Source organism: Tiliqua scincoides, chromosome 3 (assembly GCF_035046505.1).
Source record: "Tiliqua scincoides isolate rTilSci1 chromosome 3, rTilSci1.hap2, whole genome shotgun sequence".
In the NCBI taxonomy this organism is placed as follows: Eukaryota; Metazoa; Chordata; class Lepidosauria; order Squamata; family Scincidae; genus Tiliqua; species Tiliqua scincoides.
In genome coordinates, this window is record NC_089823.1 from 61,895,307 (window position 1) to 61,916,882 (window position 21,576).

General features: G+C 39.4%; 1 protein-coding gene across 3 annotated transcripts in view; it reads left to right on the forward strand.

The window, feature by feature from the left end:
- DOP1B (DOP1 leucine zipper like protein B) overlaps nucleotides 1-21,576 on the forward strand; it is a 78,792-nt gene extending 57,216 nt beyond the window's left edge. For all 3 annotated transcript variants that reach the window (XM_066618902.1, XM_066618901.1, XM_066618903.1), the window contains exons 29-37: nucleotides 1,196-1,305; nucleotides 2,096-2,242; nucleotides 3,125-3,186; nucleotides 4,832-4,960; nucleotides 7,151-7,287; nucleotides 8,895-8,950; nucleotides 11,198-11,356; nucleotides 12,790-12,919; nucleotides 18,584-21,576. In XM_066618902.1, the coding sequence (XP_066474999.1) occupies nucleotides 1,196-1,305; nucleotides 2,096-2,242; nucleotides 3,125-3,186; nucleotides 4,832-4,960; nucleotides 7,151-7,287; nucleotides 8,895-8,950; nucleotides 11,198-11,356; nucleotides 12,790-12,919; nucleotides 18,584-18,841 (1,188 nt within the window). In that variant the 3' untranslated portion in view covers nucleotides 18,842-21,576. The remainder of the gene's footprint in view (nucleotides 1-1,195; nucleotides 1,306-2,095; nucleotides 2,243-3,124; nucleotides 3,187-4,831; nucleotides 4,961-7,150; nucleotides 7,288-8,894; nucleotides 8,951-11,197; nucleotides 11,357-12,789; nucleotides 12,920-18,583) is intronic.

Genomic DNA, 21,576 nt, shown 5'->3' on the forward strand with positions numbered 1-21,576 from the left:
CCGTATACACCACAGTTGCAACCACTTTGTGACCACAGGGCCTCCTGTAACTACTTAATACAGGTGTAGCTCCAAGGGCATGCACAACTTTTCCCTCTCCAACGATGGCAATGCTTGCATGTATGACAATACCTATATAGTTTATAGCAGTTTCCCAACCTGGGAGTTGCACCCCCTCCCCGGGCAAGCGCTTGCTTTTTCATTTGGGATACTACTCCATTGAGAGTAGAGATCTGACCGGAGACCCATAGGTGCTGTTACTATGGCACTTCCAGGTTTTTGCTGCTGCATACGTGTACATTAAAAAGGGGTTTTTTACTTACCTGTGTTGAGTGGCGGCGAGAACCCAGAAGTGCCATACTAACAGTACACATGGATTCCCAGTCAGGTCGCTACCTTCCTTAAGGGGAAGGCAGATACTATAAACCAGTGGTTTATAGGGCTGGGCACCTTCCTTATGAGGAAAGGCTACGGCGTTTGGGCCTTTTCAGCCTAGAAAGGAGACGCCTGGGGGGGGGAGGGACATGATTGAGACATACAAAATTATGCAGGGGATGGACAGAGTGGATAGAGAGATGCTCTTTACACTCTCACATAACACCAGAACCAGGGGACATCCACTAAAATTGAGTGTTGGGAGAGTTGGAACAGACAAAAGAAAATATTTCTTTACTCAGCCTGTGTTTGGTCTGTGGAACTTCTTGCCACAGGATGTGGTGATGGCATCTGGCCTGGATGCCTTTAAAAGGGACAAGTTTCTGGAGGAAAAATCCATTATGGGTTACAAGCCATGATGCGTATGTGCAACCTCCTGTTTTTAGAAATGGGCTGTGTCAGAATGCCAGATGCAAGGGAGGGCACCAGGATGAGGTCTCTTGTTATCTGGTGTGCTCCCTGGGGCATTTGGTGGGCTGCTGTGAGATACAGGAAGCTAGACTAGATGGGCCTATGGCCTGATCCAGTGGGGCTGTTCTTATGTTCTTATAGTAAAAACATAGTAGTTTAATGATAATCATAGAATGTTAGAGATAGGAGGGTCTTTAGAGGCTATCTAGTCCAACCTCCCACTCAGTGCAAGCAAATAGAAAAGGGATTTGTCCTTCATATATTAAAAGGTAACGCTTTCCCAGTTTTCATACTTATTCTGAACATAGAAAAATTTCTTCGTCTGACATGGAATGTGTTCATTCTCTAGGTTCTTGCTTCTCTTCTGGATATGGTTTATCGAAGTGATGAAAAAGAGAAAGCAGTGCCTTTAATCTCTCGTTTGCTATATTATGTGTTCCCTTACTTGCGCAATCACAGGTAAGTAACTTTTTCCTCAAGTCATGTGACTTTTCACAGATGACTGTAAAACAAATTTTTACCTTACCAGTGCTGTAGTTAGGGAGGCTACTTAGAAATGTATGTTGCTGCAAGGTTTAAGTCAGCCCAAGAGAGTTGTTCTGTAACAGCATGAACTTAAGTAGTAGAAGATGTCTTGCGTTTTTGAAACCTAAGATTTTCCTTTTATGCATAATTGTGTCCTTTACATCATTTGACAATGGGGAAATGTACATTTGACCTGCATTGTGGGAACCCAGTACTTGGGCACTTGGCTGGATGGAGCGTGAGAGTTCAGGATAAAATACAATTACAATTAATGCACAGTTAATCAACAAAGGGCACAATCCTAACCAGGTCTACTCAGAAGTAAGTCCTATTTTGTTCAATAGAGCTTACTCTCAGGAACGTGTGGTTAGGATTGCAGCCAATGTTAAACAAAGTAAAATGGAATGTTGCTACAATATTTGGATTTTCTAGCATGTGTTGGCACGCACAATTGGAGAAGCATCTATGATTTGGGAGCAAAGATGAAGTAGTGGTTCAGGAGTTGGACTTAGACCTGGAGGATTAAGGTTCAAACCTTCCTTAGCCATGGGGCTTCCTGTGTGACCTTGGGCCAGTCACTATCTCCAAGTCTAATCTACCTTACAAAGTTGTTGTGAGAATAAAAAAAGGGAACACTATGTACAGTACCCTGAGCTCCTTCAAGCAAGGGTGGTATTAAAAACGTGAAAAATAAATAAATCTGTATGTGTGTATTTGTCTACAGTGGCTACAATCTTCCTAGCTTTCGTGCTAGTAGTCAACTGCTCAGTTCCCTAAGTGGTTATGCCTATACGAAACGAGCATGGAAGAAAGATGTTCTGGAGCTATATATGGATCCAGCTTTTTTTCAGATGGACACTTCATGCATTCAGTAAGAGATATGATTAGGGCAATCTTGAATCTTGCTGGTTTATGAATGAAAATCTTGGCAACCCCCAATAGTCTCCAATGAAGTTGTAACTTGCCTTGTGTTTGGAATCTTGCTAAAGAATAAATTATTTATTTATAATTTATGCAGGTATTTATAAATAATAAATAAATATAAATAATTATAAATAATAAATAAATATAAATTTATTTATTTATTTATTTATACAGGTATTTATATACTGCCTTTCTTTGGTCGTCAGATTTCTCCTCAGACTTTAACCCAAGGCGGTTTACATAGGCAGGCTGTTCTAAACCCCCGTAGGGATTTTTACAATTGAATGGTTCTAGTCTTTCATAGAACTCCTATGGATTCCTTCCATAGGAAGGAATCCAGCTGGATTCCTTCCCGGTCTGGCCTCTCTCTGGCCCTTCACCTCCCACACTCCACTTAATTAGTAATTGAATTGCCAACAGCCTTAGTCCCAGAAAAAGTGTTTGGCTTTATTAAAGGGTTTGGCTTTCTTCACTGTCCAGAGATAGTTTTTCTTTAAAAACACATGTGTAATCTGCTGTTATTAATTTTTTCCTGAGACATAATTTTAAAGAAGCATTGGAGTAAGGGCTTGGTATGAAGCATTAAACTAAAGATTTTTCTCAAAAAAATGTTAAATGCAAGACAAAATATCCCAGAGAAATTACTTCTGTTTTGTGAAGAAAATTGACTCTTATATGAAACTTTCATGTGCAACATAGTTTTTTGTTTTGTCATGTATATGTTTGTCACAGACCAATTTCCCTACACAGAGGTTCATACAGGAAAAAAATGAAGGACCATTTTCATTTAAATTACACTAATTTTTCCTTGATTTCCATATTTCTGCAGTTGGCGAGCCATTGTTGATCATCTTCTTACCCATGAGAAAACTATGTTTAAAGATTTGATGAGTAAGCATTTATTTTTTCACTATTTCAAAGTTCAAATCAAGAAGAGGAAAACTGTTAACATTACTGATAGAGAATGTTTCTATTGCCTTGTTTGTTTCACAAATTTATATTCACTTTTTCATTGAAGCAATGTTCCCAAGGCAGCTAACAACAATAAAACGAAATATATTAAAATATCACATATAATACTAAAGTCAGTGATTAAAAGACTGCTATTAATTGTAGAAGCCCAAACAGCAAGTAACCTACAAAAAAAAGTCTATCAAAATTTATAGCTGGCCAAAACAGGTAACGTCACTTTGAGTTATGTAAGTTTTTATATCTTTTTCTCAGCTTCTTGACGGTTCCCACTAAAAAGAGTTAAAACCTCCAAAAGTCCTCAGAGATCACCCTCTCTCTCTCTCTCCCAACTAGTGAACTCAGCTGAAACTGATTCCCAATTAACAGTGTCGGCATTGTGGCCTTGAAAAGCCACAACAAGTTGAGAACTCGTGCCTCTCACAAAACAGTTTCTATTACCAGCCTCCTCACTTGGCACCAAGATATTTGAAAGGTTGCAACAATCTGATAACCCAGATGCCTCTCACACCAAATTTATAGCCTTCCCTCCCAACAGACCTGGGAGGTCTGGGGAAACAGACCTGTTTCAGGGGTCTGTTTCAGGCCTGTTTCAGGGGTCTGCAACAGGGGAAACAGACCTGTTGCATAAGATGAAATCCAGAGCATCTCAAAATGGAGTCGTAAATTCTTCACAAAGAACGTCTCCTTCCCCAGGCAACAGTGAACCTGCATTAAAGGCACTAAAAGGTGGTGATAGGGAAGAAGTGCTAATAGAGAAAGGTGGATTCCATTGCTCAGGTGATAGCTTTGCTTTCTTCTCTTCATAGAAGAAATACAACCTGGCTTTCCTGCCTTTAAAAAGAAATACCACCTTTTCACCTTGTTCCCTCCTCTACCAGGAAGGCTGGGGCTGGATTGGTGTGCTCCAAGGATCTCCCAGCTCTTTTCCTCTGGACAGGTTCTTTAGATCAGGGGTCTCTAAACTTTTCGGCTGAAAGGCCACATCAAATATCTGGTGCAGTGTCGAGGGTCGGAAAAAAAATTAAATAATAAAATTTAAATACATTAGAGATGGAACTTAGATGAATGAATAAATGAATGGGTGCAAATGCCCAGGATTTCTCCAAGCACCCTCACAGCCTAAGAAATAAAGTACAAACTTAAACTGACCCCCATTCCCCCACTCCACAAGCATAACTCCGGTTGTGTTTGGGCAACTGGGCCAAAGTTTCTCGGGATCAGAGGCTGGCCGCGGGCTGGATAGAGGCTGACTGCGGGCTGCTGTGGGTTTTAGAGGCCCCTGCTTTCGATGAAAGTCAAAACACTAGGCATGCTGGGAGAAATATGCTCTGCATTTCCTGCTTTGTTCACAGAGCAGTGAACACTAATGGCTCCTGTTCCCCCTTCCAAACGACAGCCCAAACATTTATGTACAGTTGAAATTACGCAAGTCAAATCAGGGGATGGCTATGCAATAAACCTGGTTATTGTTCCTTTGTACAGCTGATCTGCTAAACTGTTAGATAGTGACTGTTTTATTTCATAAAAGGATGCAACTTAATGTGGATTCTGATCTTGATTGTAGACATGCAGAGCAGTTCCTTAAAGCTTTTCCCAAGTTTTGAGCAAAAAGCAATGTTACTAAAGCGTCAAGCCTTTGCTGTTTTCAGTGGAGAAATTGATCAATATCACCTTTATCTTCCTTTAATACAAGGTGAGTGTTAACTTTGCAACCGTGCATGGTTAGCATAGTGGCAAAGAGACTGAACTGTGACTCAGAACTTCCCCAATTCAAATCTCACTGCTCTGTAAATTTACTACATGGCCTTTGGCAAGTCAGCCTCAGCTCTCCTCCTGCAATATGGGAACAATAATACTTACATTACAGGGTTATTATAAGACAGCAATTTTCAACCAGTGTGCCGCAGCTCATTGGTGTGCTGCAAATGATCAAGTGTGCCGTGGGAGTTGGGAGAGTCATTTATTAGTAGAGCCATTGAGGGATATGAGCCCCCCACCTGCAGTGTGGTGTGCCTTGTCAACTGTCAAAAAACTGATGGTGTGCCTTGACAATTTTAGTGCCTTGTCAGTGTGCTATGAGATGGAAAAGGTTGACAATCACTGTTGTAAGGAGTGCATCAAGATAATACATGTGAGATGGTTTGAATGCTTAAAACACTATACAAATGTTGAATAGTATTGCTTTATACAAAGGTAATAAAATATCTAGTGAAGGATATGATGCAAATTATTTAACTATTGAAAACGATACCTGACCTTTCATCTGTTATGACCAAGTAAGTGATTGTGAATGCAGCCTGAGCCCATACACTCCCTTCTCTGTCCTCATTTTTTTTAATCAGGTGTGGCTAAATGAGCTCCATGACTCATCCAAACACAGAGCTGTGCTCCAACTGTGAGCTATGAATAATGATTAAATCAGCAATTGAAACGGAATTCTATTTCAAATTATGATTTAATCATGGTTTGTTACTTGCAGTTAAAGCACAGGTTCTGGTTTGGATGGTCCATGGAACTGTGCTTTAACAAACCTGCAGTGTTGACACTTTGGCTTAGCAGTTGAGTTGAGGAAGGGAAAGGGGGAGAGTGCACAGACTTGAGGGGTCTCTTAGAGTTCAGAGATTCACACAAGCAAGTCCAAAAGTTTTTTGTATTTTTGCATGTGTATTCACTTTTTTTAAAAAATCACTTGACAGAATCTGTATGTTAATTGCTAGCTTTCCTTTTTCGAGTAGAAGCTTTAACATTCTTAGGGTTCATCAACTTACATAGACACAAACATAAGTACAAAGTCAAATCCAGGCATAATGTCAAACCAGGGTTCAGCTGTACTTGAACAAACCTCAGGCTTACTCACTACCTCTTATAACAAACTGTAGTTTGCCTTTACATCTAACTTGGCAGTCTAAAATTTGCATTTGTCCTCCAATTGCAAACCGTAGTTTGGAGGGCAAACCCAAACTGTCAACTGCTGGTTTAGATATAACTTCAAACAGGAACGCCATGAAAGATAGGAATTTTCGGTGGGCCGGAGCATATGAGTGTATTGCTTGCTCACGGTTTGGCATAACATGAGCAAGCAACACACTCATATTTGGCATTGCATGTGAATTGACTCATAGCCAAGCAGAGATTCCAAGCTGACAGTGAGTTACATTGCTCATAAAACCAAGGTTTTAACCCAGATTAACAATTTCAAAAGGGAAAAATTGAAGCATGCAAAGTCTGGTTTAATCATATTTATACCCTGGTAGAGAACCATTATTTAATTGATGTTACATCTCTGTTCTGTGCAGCACCTATTAGTAAGATGTCTGGCATCCTGAGTGTGTTTTGCTTAGACAGAAAATGAACTTCAATACCAGAAATAATCTGTAAAGATCTGCTGTTGCATCCTACTTGTGTGCCTACACCACTCCACATGTTTCAACATGTTCATTATGATAGAGTCATAACTCACAGTTTCATCTCTGAAAACCACAACAAGTTTATCGTTTGGGTAAATGCCAGTTTTATGGAATCATTCACTGGGATCTAGAATGCTAGAATCCAAAGTCCTCAGTTACACTGAGTCTTTTAAATTATGCCACACTTATTTGATATGGTGGAATAGTCATCAGGGCCACAGGAAATGGTGATACTAATCTCATTACATCCTCTGGGTTAACAAAAAAGTTGGATAACAGGCTATTATGTGAGCAAGTCAAATAAATCAGTTAAAATAGTAAAGGGTTTTGTTACCAAAAATGGCAGTTTAACATTGGTTCAAGATAATTTATTGCACTTCAGAGAAGTGCAATTTCTAGTATATACTCAAACTAGGAAAGTATCACTAAGCTAGTTTGCATTTTAATACAGAAGTGTTTGTTTAAACTTATTCCAGAACGACTGACTGACAACCTGCGTGTTGGACAGACTTCCATTGTAGCTGCCCAGATGTTCCTTTTTTTCAGAGTTTTGTTGCTAAGAATCTCTCCTCAGCATCTAACCTCATTATGGCCAATCATGGTGACAGAACTGGTAAGTAATAATTCTGAATACAGTCGTGTGCCAGTTAACAACAGGGATTGGGACCGTGATCCCCGTTGTCAAGTGGCGCTTGATGCTATCTGAACCCTCCACAGGGAAGGCGATGCTCTGCTCCCTTCCCCTCTGGAGGGTTGTCTGAGCCTCCCAGAGGCAGCAGACATCCAAGAACAATTTCCGGTTTCACAGAGGAAGCCGTAAATTTGCAAGAGGTGCAATTTCCCTCAGTCTGAGCCTTGGAGAGGCAGCTCTCAGACATACGCTGCCTCTGGGAGGTTCAGACAGCCCTCCAGAAGTGGAAGCTGAGCTCCCCTCACTTTTGGAGCGTTGGGGTGTGCGCTCCTGACGACCTCATGACCCCACATACTTGTTGCATCTGTGATCCCAGCATTAGCTGGTAGGTCACTAAGGGGCGCACACCTGTAATTTAATTGGACAAAATAAGCTTTAGCAAAATGGTAACCTTTGACCTCACATTTTTCTCTTTTTAATAGTTAACTTGACAAAGCTCACTTATCAACAGCATTGATCTTTTCTCTTGAATACACATAAGTCCACATTTCCTTTGTTCATAATGTACCGTGAATTATGATTAATTCACATTAATTGTGTTAGAAGAAAAAGTGACTCTTTGGGAAAACATAATGGGATGTTTTACCTCATTACAATTTGATCTTTTTCCCACGAGTCTTATAGACCAGTTGAAAGACCCCAGTTTGTCAACCCTAGTCCAGTGACCTGGATCTTAAGTTCAAATTCCAATGTCCTGCACTGCAAACAAAATTCAAAACTACTTCTTGTCCTCTTAAAGTTCAGAGGTCCTAAAGGGTTACAGTCACCTCCAACCACATGTCTAACCAGCAGAGTGTTTAGGAGAGTATAGACTTAGATGCATGCAGAAGTGCTTTATTTATAAACAGGATTGTCAAAGATGTTACATAGAATAATAATTGCGGTTGGTACATTAGTCCTTATCCTGTTTATACTTGCCTAACTGACCTGGTTAGCTAGTAGCAAAGAATTGAGAGGTGGGAGAATAATGTGCACTTATTGCCTCAAACCAGTGGTTCCCAAACTTTTTCAGCTTTCGGCTCTCTTGACCTAATGGGCCATTTCCCCATTAGTGCTACAATCCTATACATTTTTTGGGGTGGCTAGTTTTTTTGCCAGGATTTTGCGGCTCCCCTGGCTGGTATCTGCGGCTCCCCAGAGAGCCACACTCACAGTGAAAACAGAAGCTGCTGTTCTCTATCCAAGTTTACTCTAACTCCTTGTTATATAGTCCTTTAAATGGTTAGCAACCTTCAGTCTCAAAAGACTATGGTATAAGCCTACAGCACCCGGTATTCCCAGGCAGTCTCCCATCCAAGTACTAACCAGGCCTGACCCTGCTTAGCTTCCAAGATCAGACGAGATTGGGCATGCAAAACATTGGATAATTTTCCACTCACTAGCTGCTACTCAGCCCACCCTCAACAGTGCAGCAATAAATATTAACACAGCAATAATAGCAATAATTCTAGTAGGTCTGCCATGGATCATGATAGCTGCTTAGACTAATATATTTTTTTCTTCTTCTCCATTATCCCCTCGCCACCCAGATCCAAACATTTATACAATTGGAGGATGATTTAACTGAGGAGGAGGAACCAGCAAAGTAAGAATTATTTAGTGCACATAATAGGTAACAAAAGTGAATAAGGTGTACAGTCTTGGTTGATACAATGACTGTGGCTGACTGTAGTCACACTACCTTTTTCATGAGCAATGCACTGATTAAGATGCCATCCTAGCTATACCCAGATAATAAAAACTGTTGGAACAAAAGTCATCAATAGTCAGTATAGATAAATCAGTGTGCTGGTTGAAATATGCATGTAGATTATTTTTATTTCTCAACATGCGATGACTGGCAACTGAATTGTCACATGTTATGTGGGAAAAGACACTATAAATTTCAAAATAAAAACTCTTAACTACTTGCATATCAAATACAGTAAGTTGCAAAAAGTCAAAGACCATGATATGCAGCTTGAAGGAATGGAAACAAATGCATAATAAACTAATCAATCTTTTTGCTGACTTTTACTCCAGTTGCACACCTCTTACATGCCTAATCTAATTGCTGTCATTTCTTGGTCAGTTCTAATACTAAAGTTTTAGATTTGAAGCATGAAGATTTGTTAAATCAATAGATAACAAAACAGGAGGCTAAGATGGTAGTTTAAAGAAATGGGAAATTTTTTAATTGTAATTTATGGTACTGTAATACTGGGCATCAGGATTGGATTGGTTATCTGGTGAATTTTATTTAAAAAATTCTTTGATATGCTCCTACTCTATAGAGTTGGTCTTCTAGAGTTTTGGCACTGTACATGTCTTCTATAGTAGTTATACTAAGCTGGATTATGACCCAAAGGATGTAAGGCACAATCCTAACCAGGTCTACTCAGAAGTAAGTCCTATTTTGTTCAATGGGGCTTACTCACAGGAAAGTGTGGTTAGGACTCTAGGGCTGCAATCCTATCACCCAACACATCACCTAGCTCAGCCAAGCTAGGACATTTTTCTTAGCTATTAAGGCAGCTAGGTTGAATATGGCAGCTAGGTTGAATAGGTTTTTGGCAGATTCATCCTGGCCATCAGACAGCTGATTCAGTTCATAAGGTTTTGGGTGTATTTTAGCTGTTTGGGGCACACAAAACCTTTGACAGGGTGACTTTTTCACCTGCATGAAAAAATGCCAATGGGAGAGAAGTTTATATATTCTCTATGCTGATGCAAAGGCCACTATTTGTTCCAATTCTTTATTTTCTGATCTTGTTAGTTTAAATGGAGGAACCAAGCAGGGATGTTCTTTGTCTCTACTGCCTTTCATACTGCTAAAGGTTCCAAGGTCTGCTAAAGGTTTCAAATAAAGATGCCACTCTAAATTCAGCAGTGGCAAGTGAGGGATAAATGTCACATAGTTAAAGTAGGTGCAGACAATATTGTCCTATTTCTTTTTGATCCAACTGAAGCTCTGCTGCAAGCGATGACTAATCAGTGAATATAACTCAATGGAGGTCTCAGTGTATTTTTTTATTCCAACTAAGTACTAGGCTTTAATAAATGGAAGAGTCGTAGTTTTATTTATCTGAAAGCAATGGACAACTATCTAGTATGCAGTTAAACTATGAGGTCTAAATGTCCATTGGCTTGAAAACATCCAGTTAGTGTAATTTACTAACTGGCACTGATCTTAGTTCATGACAAGCACTTGGACAACTCACTTCGTTTGAGACACAAATAGCTGTTCCCCCTATGGCGAACTTAGAAGAAGAGGTTGGGGCAGCTGGTTAGAGCTGGCAGGTGGTTGGTAGGCCAGGGTACTTGCAGGCAGGCATGGGGTGCAGGGCATTTGTCTGATGCAGTTTTAGCCTTGCATGACAGTGTTCCCAAGTGCAATGTTTTACTTTTTCCTTGATGGTAAATAGCAGCTATTAACTTGCACTGGAGAAAGGAAAGCTAAGTACTTGCACACTGTTGGGACAAAACCTGACCTTGGGAACCATGTTTCCAGAGTTTCTCCCAAGTTTTGCCAGAAGTTGCTCATTTGTATCTAGCATTTCTGATACATTTTAGCTCTAAATCTGCAGAGACTGTGACTTTGAATGTGGGGCTGTGTAACCCTTTCCCCCGCTGCAACTTTTTAAAAATTTCTCTTCAGCTATGTGTTCCCCTGGAGCTGGATGCACATCGCCCCATAAGTCATAGACATTTGCATGTAGTTTTGTGGTTTCCCCTAACCGAGTGCTATTTGTTTGCATTTTTAAAAGGGTTTCTATTCTCATTAATAAAACATAGGTAGGTTGGTAGTTCTTGTGTTTAAATGCCTCCTTTCCTTAATTTCTTAATCTCACAGAAGCAGTAGCAAAATAATCAAACAGAAAGGCTCATTGGAAGTCAATGGTCCATTACTTGGCGACATACATCCGAATGAACTGACCTTGTATTTATCAGCTTGCAAATTCTTGGACACTGCACTTTCTTTTCCACCTGACAAGATGCAGTTATTTCAAATGTAAGTGTGGTTATTTTTATTCTAATGGCAGTCAGTGAGGCTCTGGGGTCAGAAAACCACAAGAAGATAAAGGCCAATCTGTGGACAGACTGACACAGTCTCTAGCTGACAGTTCCATGAAATGAAGATACTCCTCCATAATGTAAATAAAGGCCATAGAAAATTTATTCTGCACAGATCCACGATTTCAGTGGAATTTGGTTGTAGCTAAATTTATGACTTACAGTTAAATAGCTAGTAATGTTAGCAATGTATAGATCAACTGTTTGTAGTTAACACTGAGGTTAATGTCCTATAAGCATTTGGCTGTTAAGTTCTGTTTAACTCAGTGGTGCTTACTTTGCAGTCGGCATGCATTGGATTGCACTGCCAAAATGTATTCTTTAGAATTTTTAAGTCTACACATATTACACCATGGAAAATAGTGTGCTTGTCACTGTGTGGTCTCGCAGCATATCCTATATTTTTGTCCATCTAGCATGTATAGTAACAATTTTGTTACGTACACCAATCGTTTTCCTGCATATGCAAATAAGGCAGTGTGTATAACAGTCCTCATTCTTGAGAATAGTGTGCTGATGCATCCCCAAGATCACTTACATTTGTTTAAACAAACAAACAAACAACAACAAATTTGTTGAACAAAGGTTCAACAAAAAGTAGAACCTTTATGAAAACTTGTTCAGAACAGCAAAGCGACCAAATTTTAGTTTATCAAGGGCAGTGTGTATCAGTATGCTGTGTTTTTTGCTAACTTCAGTTTGGAGATCCAGAAGAGTATTAATATCCTTTATAAACTATGATTTATTAGTACTACTATTTAAGTTTTTTGAGTGATTTCAATTTGGGACAGAATTCATCAGGCAGCTTTCAGAAAATAAAGCATAATGCAAGTAAAACAATAAAACTTAATGACAAAAGGAGCATAAGATAAACTGCTTAATCACAACTTCAATGATGGCAATAAAAGAACACCATTGTTCAGGTTCATTGTTCATTTTTACTAACCTTTCTAATGGTAAGGCAGTTATTCTCTTCATACTATAGATAAGTGGTTCTCAAACTTTTAGCACTCACCGGAAGTGCTGTCATGACAGGAAGTGACATCATCAAGTAGGACCATTATAACAATCCTAGGCTGCAATCTAGTTACTATCGTTGTTTAAAGCATATACAAAGTAGCCTGTTAAAAGTACAGGTCTGTAACATTTCACCAGATGCAGGCACATACCATGGAGTATCAAGTCTAACATATTAAAAAAATAAAATATTGAAATGAATGGGGACCCACCTGAAATTGGCTCACGACCCACCTGGTGGGTCCTGACCCACAGTTTGAGAAACACTGCAGAAAATTTATTAATTTAACAGGACAGGAGTATTTCCAGTTTTTGAAAAGAAAAAATAACTTTTATCTCAAAAAAAATTTTCAGGTACAGATGGGCATTCATCCCAGAAGTGGACACCCAGGCTTACAACATGACCTCAGATGTTTTAGAAAACCACCAAGAATGCAAACCACACATTGTTAGAATCATGGATTTACTGAAGCTGAAATATGGGGTAAATTGTAAACTTAACTTTCAGATCTGTTTAATATTCATTGTTCATCTAGGCTACATTTGAAACTTTCTTAGATTTCCAGACTCCCAGGATGCTCATAGTACTGGAAGCAAACATTACTGTTAGTGCAAGTTCCAGCATGCCTTCCCTAGGAAGATCCAGATTTATGCTTTATACTTGTGTGTGCCTGGGAAGGACAACTAGATCTTTCTGTGGGAGGTGCTCATGGGCTTCCATTTTAGATTAATAGGCCACCAAATAGCAGTGCATTTGGCACAACACGTGTCCAGTCAAAGCAAAAGGGATGGTTGGTCTGTAATGATTCACAGATCAATTCTCCTGTGTGTGCAGCTTTGTGAGCAGTGTGCACAGGAGGGAAGATGGTGCCATTTATTAAGACTGTAGTTTAACAGGCTAGAGGCACTTCAGAAACCCAGAGCTTGTTCAGGCAAGGTTTTTGTTCTGTTTTAGTGAAATGAGGAACTTTACCTGTGATGCAATGCTTAGTGTATCCAGAGAGAATCTGCTCAGTAAAAATAGGTATCTTTGGTGAGGGGCAATAACCTCTTCACCTACTTTTTATAAAGTAGAGAGACGTGCACTCCATTGTTGGAGAGCACAAGTATATACCCTTCAACGATCAGAATGGAACACATTTTATAAATCATTATAAAACATGTTTTATAAATCAAACAAAGTTTGTTGTTTTGTTTTTTTAAAAAAAAGGAAAAACAAAGCGATGAGTGTTGCTGTACCACAGCTGCAATTCTTTATGTTTATCTGAGTATAAACTCTATTGAACACAGTGGGACTTATTGTTGCATTGATGTGCATGTTAACCTAGGAACTTATTGTTGCATTGATGTGCATGTTAACCTAGGAAAAGAAAATGAAACTAAAACAATATTTTTAAAAACAATGGTTTCATATGAATAAGCTGGGAGGAATAACATGTTGTGGTGTCATGAGCATTATCCAATAAATGTCTGACACTTGCACAGCTATGCTACATACAGGATCTTAGCAGCAATAGTAAGGAGGCATCAGATTAATAATAATAATAATAGACTGAAGAAAGAAAATTGATCCATTCATTTAAGAGTGCTCTTGGACATGGTTCCCATAATGTGAGGTAAGTCTGATAAGTTGTTGCACCAAATTCTATAGCAGGGGTGTCCAAAGTTTTTGGCAGGAGGGCCACATTATCTTTCTGACACTGTGTCAGGGGCCGGGGAGGGAGAATACTCCAGGCACACCTGGAGTATTGTGTCCAGTTCTGGTCGCCGCATCTCAAAAAAGACATAGTGGAAATGGAAAAGGTGCAAAAGAGAGCGACTAAGCTGATTACGGGGCTGGGGCACCTTCCTTATGAGGAAAGGCTACGGCGTTTGGGCCTCTTCAGCCTAGAAAAGAGACGCTTGAGGGGGGACATGATTGAGACATACAAAATTATGCAGGGGATGGACAGAGTGGATAGGGAGATGCTCTTTACACTCTCACATAATACCAGAACCAGGGGACATCCACTAAAATTGAGTGTTGGGCGGGTTAGGACAGACAAAAGAAAATATTTCTTTACTCAGCGCGTGGTCAGTCTGTGGAACTCCTTGCCACAGGATGTGGTGCTGGCGTCTAGCCTAGACGCCTTTAAAAGGGGATTGGACGAGTTTCTGGAGGAAAAATCCATTATGGGGTACAAGCCATGATGTGTATGCGCAACCTCCTGATTTTAGGAATGGGTTAAGTCAGAATGCCAGATGTAGGGGAGAGCACCAGGACGAGGTCTCTTGTTATCTGGTGTGCTCCCTGGGGCATTTGGTGGGCCGCTGTGAGATACAGGAAGCTGGACTAGATGGGCCTATGGCCTGATCCAGTGGGGCTGTTCTTATGTTCTTATGTTCTTATGTAATTAATTTACATTTAAAATTTGAATAAATTTACATGCGTTTACATAAATGAATATATTAAAGATGAACTTATATGAATGAATGAAGGTCTTGCAATAGCTCAAGGCCTATAAAAGGCCGTGCACAAAGCTAGGCTGGCCTTTCCTTTGCTGCGCTACTGCATCACTGATAGAAAGAATTATACTTATATTATAATTATATTATCTTATAATTATACTTATATTATCACTGATAGAAAGAATTATAGAATTATACGACATGAAACAACAAGCAGTGGAGGGAGCCCTCAGCCCACAGCGAATGTGAGAGGTCAAACAGTTGCCCTCACTCTGAGAGCAGTTGCATCGGGCCAGTGTGGGCTCCAACAAAGCTCCAGAGGGCCAGAGACTCATTGGAGACTGGGGGCTCCCTGAGGGCCACATTGAGAGGCCTCGAGGGCCGCAAGTGGCCCCAGGGCCGGGGTTTGGGCACCCCTGTTCTATAAGTACGAGATCTTTTAGAAGCAATAAAATAAGGGCTTTCTTCCCATATGCTCAAAAGCGATTGGTTACATGGAACTTACTTCTACCTTTTAATTGGCAGGGCCTGCATACAAGGGAAACTCTCAACATGTAAAACTTAATTCTTCTACATGTGACAGAAATGTAATTAAACATATGGGTAATTAGGTAATGAGGCAAAGAGGTGAGATTATATATAGAGAGGTACAGCATTTTAAAAAATGAGCAATAGATAAAAGAAAAAGCCAAAAGGATTATGGGCAGAAGGGAAGTAGGAAATATCCATGAATGAATAGTTGCTCAGTCTCTGGCCAAGTCCAGACCCCAGTCCACAGGGTTCTTAGGAAGTCAGTAGCTGAGGTCAGTAGTTCACATATTTCAACATGGCAGCCTGAATGTATGATACACAGAAAAATAAGATTTCACAGGCCCCAACACACATTTTGCTTCCTTAAACGTTACACCAATTCCTGGGTATATTTGGGGTGCCGATTCCAAAAATGGCATCCGTTTTGCCCTCTCACATCTAGTTTGGGAGATTATAATATAGCCTCTTTAGTGAATGGTTCAAGCAGCTTCCTTGAACCATTCACTAAAGAGGCTATATTATATCTCCCAAACTAGATGTGAGAGGGCAAAATGGATGCCATTTTTGGAATTGGCACCCCAAATTCATATCAAACCACCATAAAGTTTGGGAAAAACGTTTCAGACCCTCAATTTTGTAGGCCTGTGTTTTTATAAGAAATATACCTTATTTCTCCCACAGAGGGAACAGTGAGGAGAAAAAATTTCATTTAACAATTTCATTTAACGAACTGCAATTTGAGTGTTAGGTAGCATTCTGAATGCTTTACTTTTGTGCTGCTGTACTGCACTGTACCGATGACACTTCACAAAGGAAAGTCACTGCAGTCCAGACCTACCCCCTTGCTAATTGGGTAAGAGGCACTTTTTCAAGTGGGTGCTCCTTTTTTTAGCAGGGGGAGAGTAACTGGCCCACCTCACCCCAGCACTGTCTGTTCTAGTGACTATCTGCTGGTATTGATTTGCATTTTTTTAGATTGTGAGCCCTTGGGACAGGGAGCCATTTAGTTATTTGATTTTTCTCTGTAAACCGCTTTGTGAACTTTTAGTTGAAAAGCGGTATATAAATACTGTTAATAATAATTAATAATAATACCCCTTTACGTATTAGGCCAGGGAGTTGAGGAATGGGGTGGTGCAGGCCTTGGACCTTATAGCAGGATTGGGAGGGAGGTGTCTAGGATGCGGGTTTAGGTTCAAAACAGGCCCAGGGCCACATGGAGTCTGCCTTGAGGGGAGAAGCAGAAGGGGTGATCAGGGCCACCCACTCCAGCTGGGAAAGGAAAGAGGCAAAAAGTAGAATCTTATCTCCTGTATGGGGAATAAGTCACCTCTAGACAGTGATACAAACATAAACCAGTTTTTTAAACCATAAACATAAACCAGTTTTTTTTATTACAGTAAAGAGCCAACCTACAGTGCTTTATTAAAGCAGAATAGGTACTCTCTAACTCACACACATGCCTTCTTACACACCAGGCTAGCCAAAGATATGCACTTGAATGATGTGACTACCCCAGGAACAGCCAGCTATTGGGATCTCTGCCTGTTTTTTTTGTTTTTTTTAAGCATCTTGTCTTTTAAACTCTCAGGGAGTTGCTCTTTGCTGTAATAGTCTCTTAATTGGCTCCTCTAGCCCTGTTGGGAGGGAGTCTCTGGTCTGGAATTTTCCACTACAGCTTGAGCGAAATTGCAGTTTCTCTTTCTTAGCCCTTGCTTCCCATCTCCTGACCTTGCATAAGGCAAAACTCTGCTTTAGCTTACAAGAAGCTTTTGCAGCATATCCTGGTTTTATCTTCTCCAGTTTCACCTTATCTCCTTTCTTCAGCTCTTCCTGCAATCTTGGAAATGTGTCAAAAATTAAAAGGCTGTTGACGTTTTTAAAAAAATGCATGCAATGTATGTTTGCGACACTGTGTCAATCCTGCTTCCGCAAAAGACTCTCAGGCAGACAATCAGCAGATGTTTTTTATTTCAGGCTCATAGTGATGAACACAGATTCTATTTTTGTCTATTCTGGCAAGATGGTGAGACTTTGGTTCTAACAGGTACCATGATTCAGATCTTAGGGAGCAGTGATCTTGCTCAGAGATCCATTGATTTCATTCAGGAGTAAATAAACAATATATAACAAGCTGAACAAACATGTAAATACACGATTAAAACAAGCCAATCCTTAACTTCTCCCAGCAATGGCACTCTCAACAGGGCCGTCTCCGATGATCTAAGAGAGTGAGCAGAATTATATGGGAGTAGGCGGTCCCTCAAATAACAAGGTCCCAGTCATATAGGGCTTTAAAGGTAAGAATCAGCACCTTGAATTGGACCCAGAAATGAATGGGTAGTCATTGTAGCTACCAGAGCAAAGGCTCAACTGAGTCAAGCCACTGAGCCCCTGTGACCACACAAGCCACCACATTCTGTACTAGCTGCACTTTCTGAACCATCTTAAGGGGCAGCAGCATGTAGAGTGTGTTACAGTAGTCTAAATGGGATGTCACCAAGGCATGAACTACAGTAGCCAGATCTGACTGACACAGGTGTGACTGTAGCCAGCCCACAAGCCAAAGCTGGGCAGAGACTTCCTGATCATAGTGCTTGGCATCCAGGAGAAGCTGTGGATCCAGAAGACCCCCAGGCTGCACACCTGTTCCTTCAGAAGGAATGCAATCCGTCCAGTACAGGTCGATAGCCTAATACCTGCATTGCGGAAGACATGCAAACATTTATACATTCAAACACTCAAAATAAAGTGTTGCAAGAGGAGGGGGACTTTATACCGTAGAAAAGTGACATTAAAATGCAAGGCTAAGGGTGCAGTCCTAATCCACTTCCCAGCACTGACATAAGGGCAATGCAACTCGGATGGAAGGGAACAAACATTCCCTTATTTTGAGGAGGCCTCACCCAACTGCAGGATGCAGCACATGTCCCATTGGCACAGCTTTGCCAGCGCTGGAAAGTTGGTTAGGATTTGGGCTTAAATAAGTGAAAACAAGCCACAAGCAATGAGTGTGCAGTGATTTGTTGAAGAATCAATTGTTTCTACAAATCTTAGTTGACTAGGGGCTAATGTAGTAAATGAACAATAGTATCTAGCCCATAGTTCAGCTTCATTGTATACTTCCTGCAAATATGTATTAACCATCAATTTCATATGGTTCTTACAGGAACAAAATACCAATGAAAGAAGAACAAAAAACTATGATTTTCCTCTTTTGGACCTTCATTCTATTTCAAGTATCACACAGCTAATGCCATTCTTCAGGATACTGAGCTGTGCTTTCAAAACAGGAAGCAACAAATCCCCAAATACGCATAGCGCAACATCTCTTGAAATGGACTGTCCCAATGGTAGTGGCACAAGGACCTTGAAGTTACTAGAAGAGTGTGTGGAACGTGACTTCATAGAAAATATGGAAAGTTAGTCTACTTACAAAACATGATTCCATGATAAGAAGGCTAAAGTGGTCACCACTGTTCAACTTCACTGAAAGAATTTATGAAGATAAAACATCTTAACATTTACATATTTCATTTCAATTTTCCTTCTCCTTTCTGATATGGAATACACATGTCCTTCTGTTAACCAGAATAATAACTTGCACATTTAAGGGGAAGGTTTTTTCTACTTTCAAAGTAAAGTAAATGTATACTTGATTTGCTCATATAATAAATGTAATAGGGCTATGTAAGAGATTTCCAGGTTTGTAGAACTTTTCAAAGGGAAAAATCAAGAAATCACTGTTCCATGTTAGACAGATTGGCAAGTATAGAGACTCTTCTAAAGGCATTTTTGTTATAGTGTTTGTACCTCTAAACATTGCTATAAAATAACTTTTCTGTTAGAAAATAGTGTGCTGTATACATTCTATCCATTATGTATCCTAAACTAATACTGGAAACCTAACTTATTTACAAGGAAGTAGGTTTCGCTGAACTAAATGGGAATTACATTTTACTACTGAACATATCCTTAGGACTGAGCTATATAATGGGATAGAATTTACAGAAGAATCGCTCTTTGAAAACTATGAAGGAAACTTTTTACTTGAGAACTATCATTAGGCTGCTTTTTAAGTCATCCTTGCCTTGTACAACTGCTGAATGGGACCCCAAATTTTGCTGTAAGATTTTTAAAGATTGTGTGCATTTAAATGCATGAATATATAATATGCTGCATTAGAAGTACTTAATTTTTTTAACAGTTTACAATGTTATGCTGAACCATCTGTGCAGGTATATATATTTACTCAAGATATTGCATAGGACTGGAGATAATTATTTACAGTGTGGTTTAATTTGAGGGAGAGGCGTTGTCATAAATGTGAGACTGGAACCAACATTTGGTAGTTCATGAGCAGAAATGGGGCAGGCAGGCGGTTGGTTAGAGGAGTGCTATGCCAATCTCTACAGGTGGGAAAAATGGATGAAAAAATAAGAAATCTGTGTATCAAACATTTAGTCTGTTCCTTTCTTTTGGATATGTTCCTACTTTTATAACTGTTGTAGTAAAGAATCTTTTTTTTCCAAGTAATGACTACTATTCATATTGCTAGCACTTTTCCCTTCTAAATAACACATCAGACACAATCCAGTGCAATTTAAGTATTCTTATTGACTTCAGTGGAGGAATTAGGCACTTGCTTGAATCTCTTCTATTGAAATCAGTAGGAGTTTAAGCATTCTTAGCTGGATTACACCCCAAGTTTTTGGGCAACATTCTTGTACCAAACTTGGGTTTGAATGTTTAATGAGAGGAGTGTGGATTTCAACACTGTCACTCTGTGTTTATTTTTTAAGTGTCCACCAGTACCACAAACAATAGGTAAATTGCATAATTTTTGACAACAAGATTTTATATAATAGTGTGTTCTTATCTGTCTACAGATCATGGGTTTTCCATATTCATTTTGATAATAGATAAAATGCTGAAATACACATTATATGCTTTATGGTACTTGTGTTTTAAAAAACTTAAATGAAGCATTATTCACTTGTTAATTTTGTAAAGTGGTGCAATTTAAGCTAGTAAGCTAAACTGTTTTGTTATGAATGTGAAATTTAACATTTCTGAATGTAAATTTTCATAAGTTGGTTTAATCGTAAGTACAAAGGTGGAGTTTCATTTTAAGCATCTCCATACTGTGTATTCCTTTTATGCATTTGGAAAGTAAAATATTTTCAGAATTTAAGCAAATATTGCTGATGCTCAGGGAAACAGAAGTCTTCATTTACAACTCCAGATGTTCTCCATGTATCACCTTCATGCTTTTCCTCTCATCTTTACCAGTGCCAAGGAAGTGCAGCTAATAATCAGATTCATACCCTTCTGTTAGTTTACCATGCAGTCCAGGCCAGGATCCCATTTTTAACCCACAGCTGGACACTGTGTTTAACTTTTCCGCATCAGATTATATTTATCACTAAACCTGTATCTTCAATGTTTTCCCTCCATTTTGTTTGTTCTCCATTGTCTTTGAGGTGGAGCATCCTGATGATCAGACTAACCTGAACATCATATTTTTCACCACTTTAAAACACGCTGTTTAATTTTCTACCAAACTAGAACAAATCCCTTTTTCAGGAGTTCTGTTGCTTGATGGCTGCAGAAGATCATCCTCTGTATCGCTTTACAAATAACATCCTGCATTTTTTTCTCAGGACATTTCCAACTTTTTGTCACACAAGGTACACTTTGTGAATGGCATTTGCAACATGGAAAGCTGCACACATGATCCTCTGGTCCATCATGAGATTGCAATATGACATTTAGTCATATTGCACAATAACTGCACAATAACTATCCAAGAATGATAATGGCTTCTAAAACTTGAAAACCATATAGCCCCGGTTCATCAAGCTACCACCATTTTTGTTTTCTAAGTACTATAGTACTTAGTACTATAGTTATTTAAAGAGAATTCAAGTGTGTTGCTTCAATAGATACTACTTCTTTAAAATAAGGTTTAGTGAAAGATACTTTAAGGAAAGTTACTTTGTGGCTTAATTTTTACTGGGAAAATGTTTGTAGTATTTAAAAGAAGTTATTGCCAAAGAGGAGATGAGGTTGATGTGGTAAATAACATACTGGCTGGTCCTTACGTTCATACTGTGTTTGAATGTAATTTTCCTGGTAAATGTATTGAAATACCACTGGAAA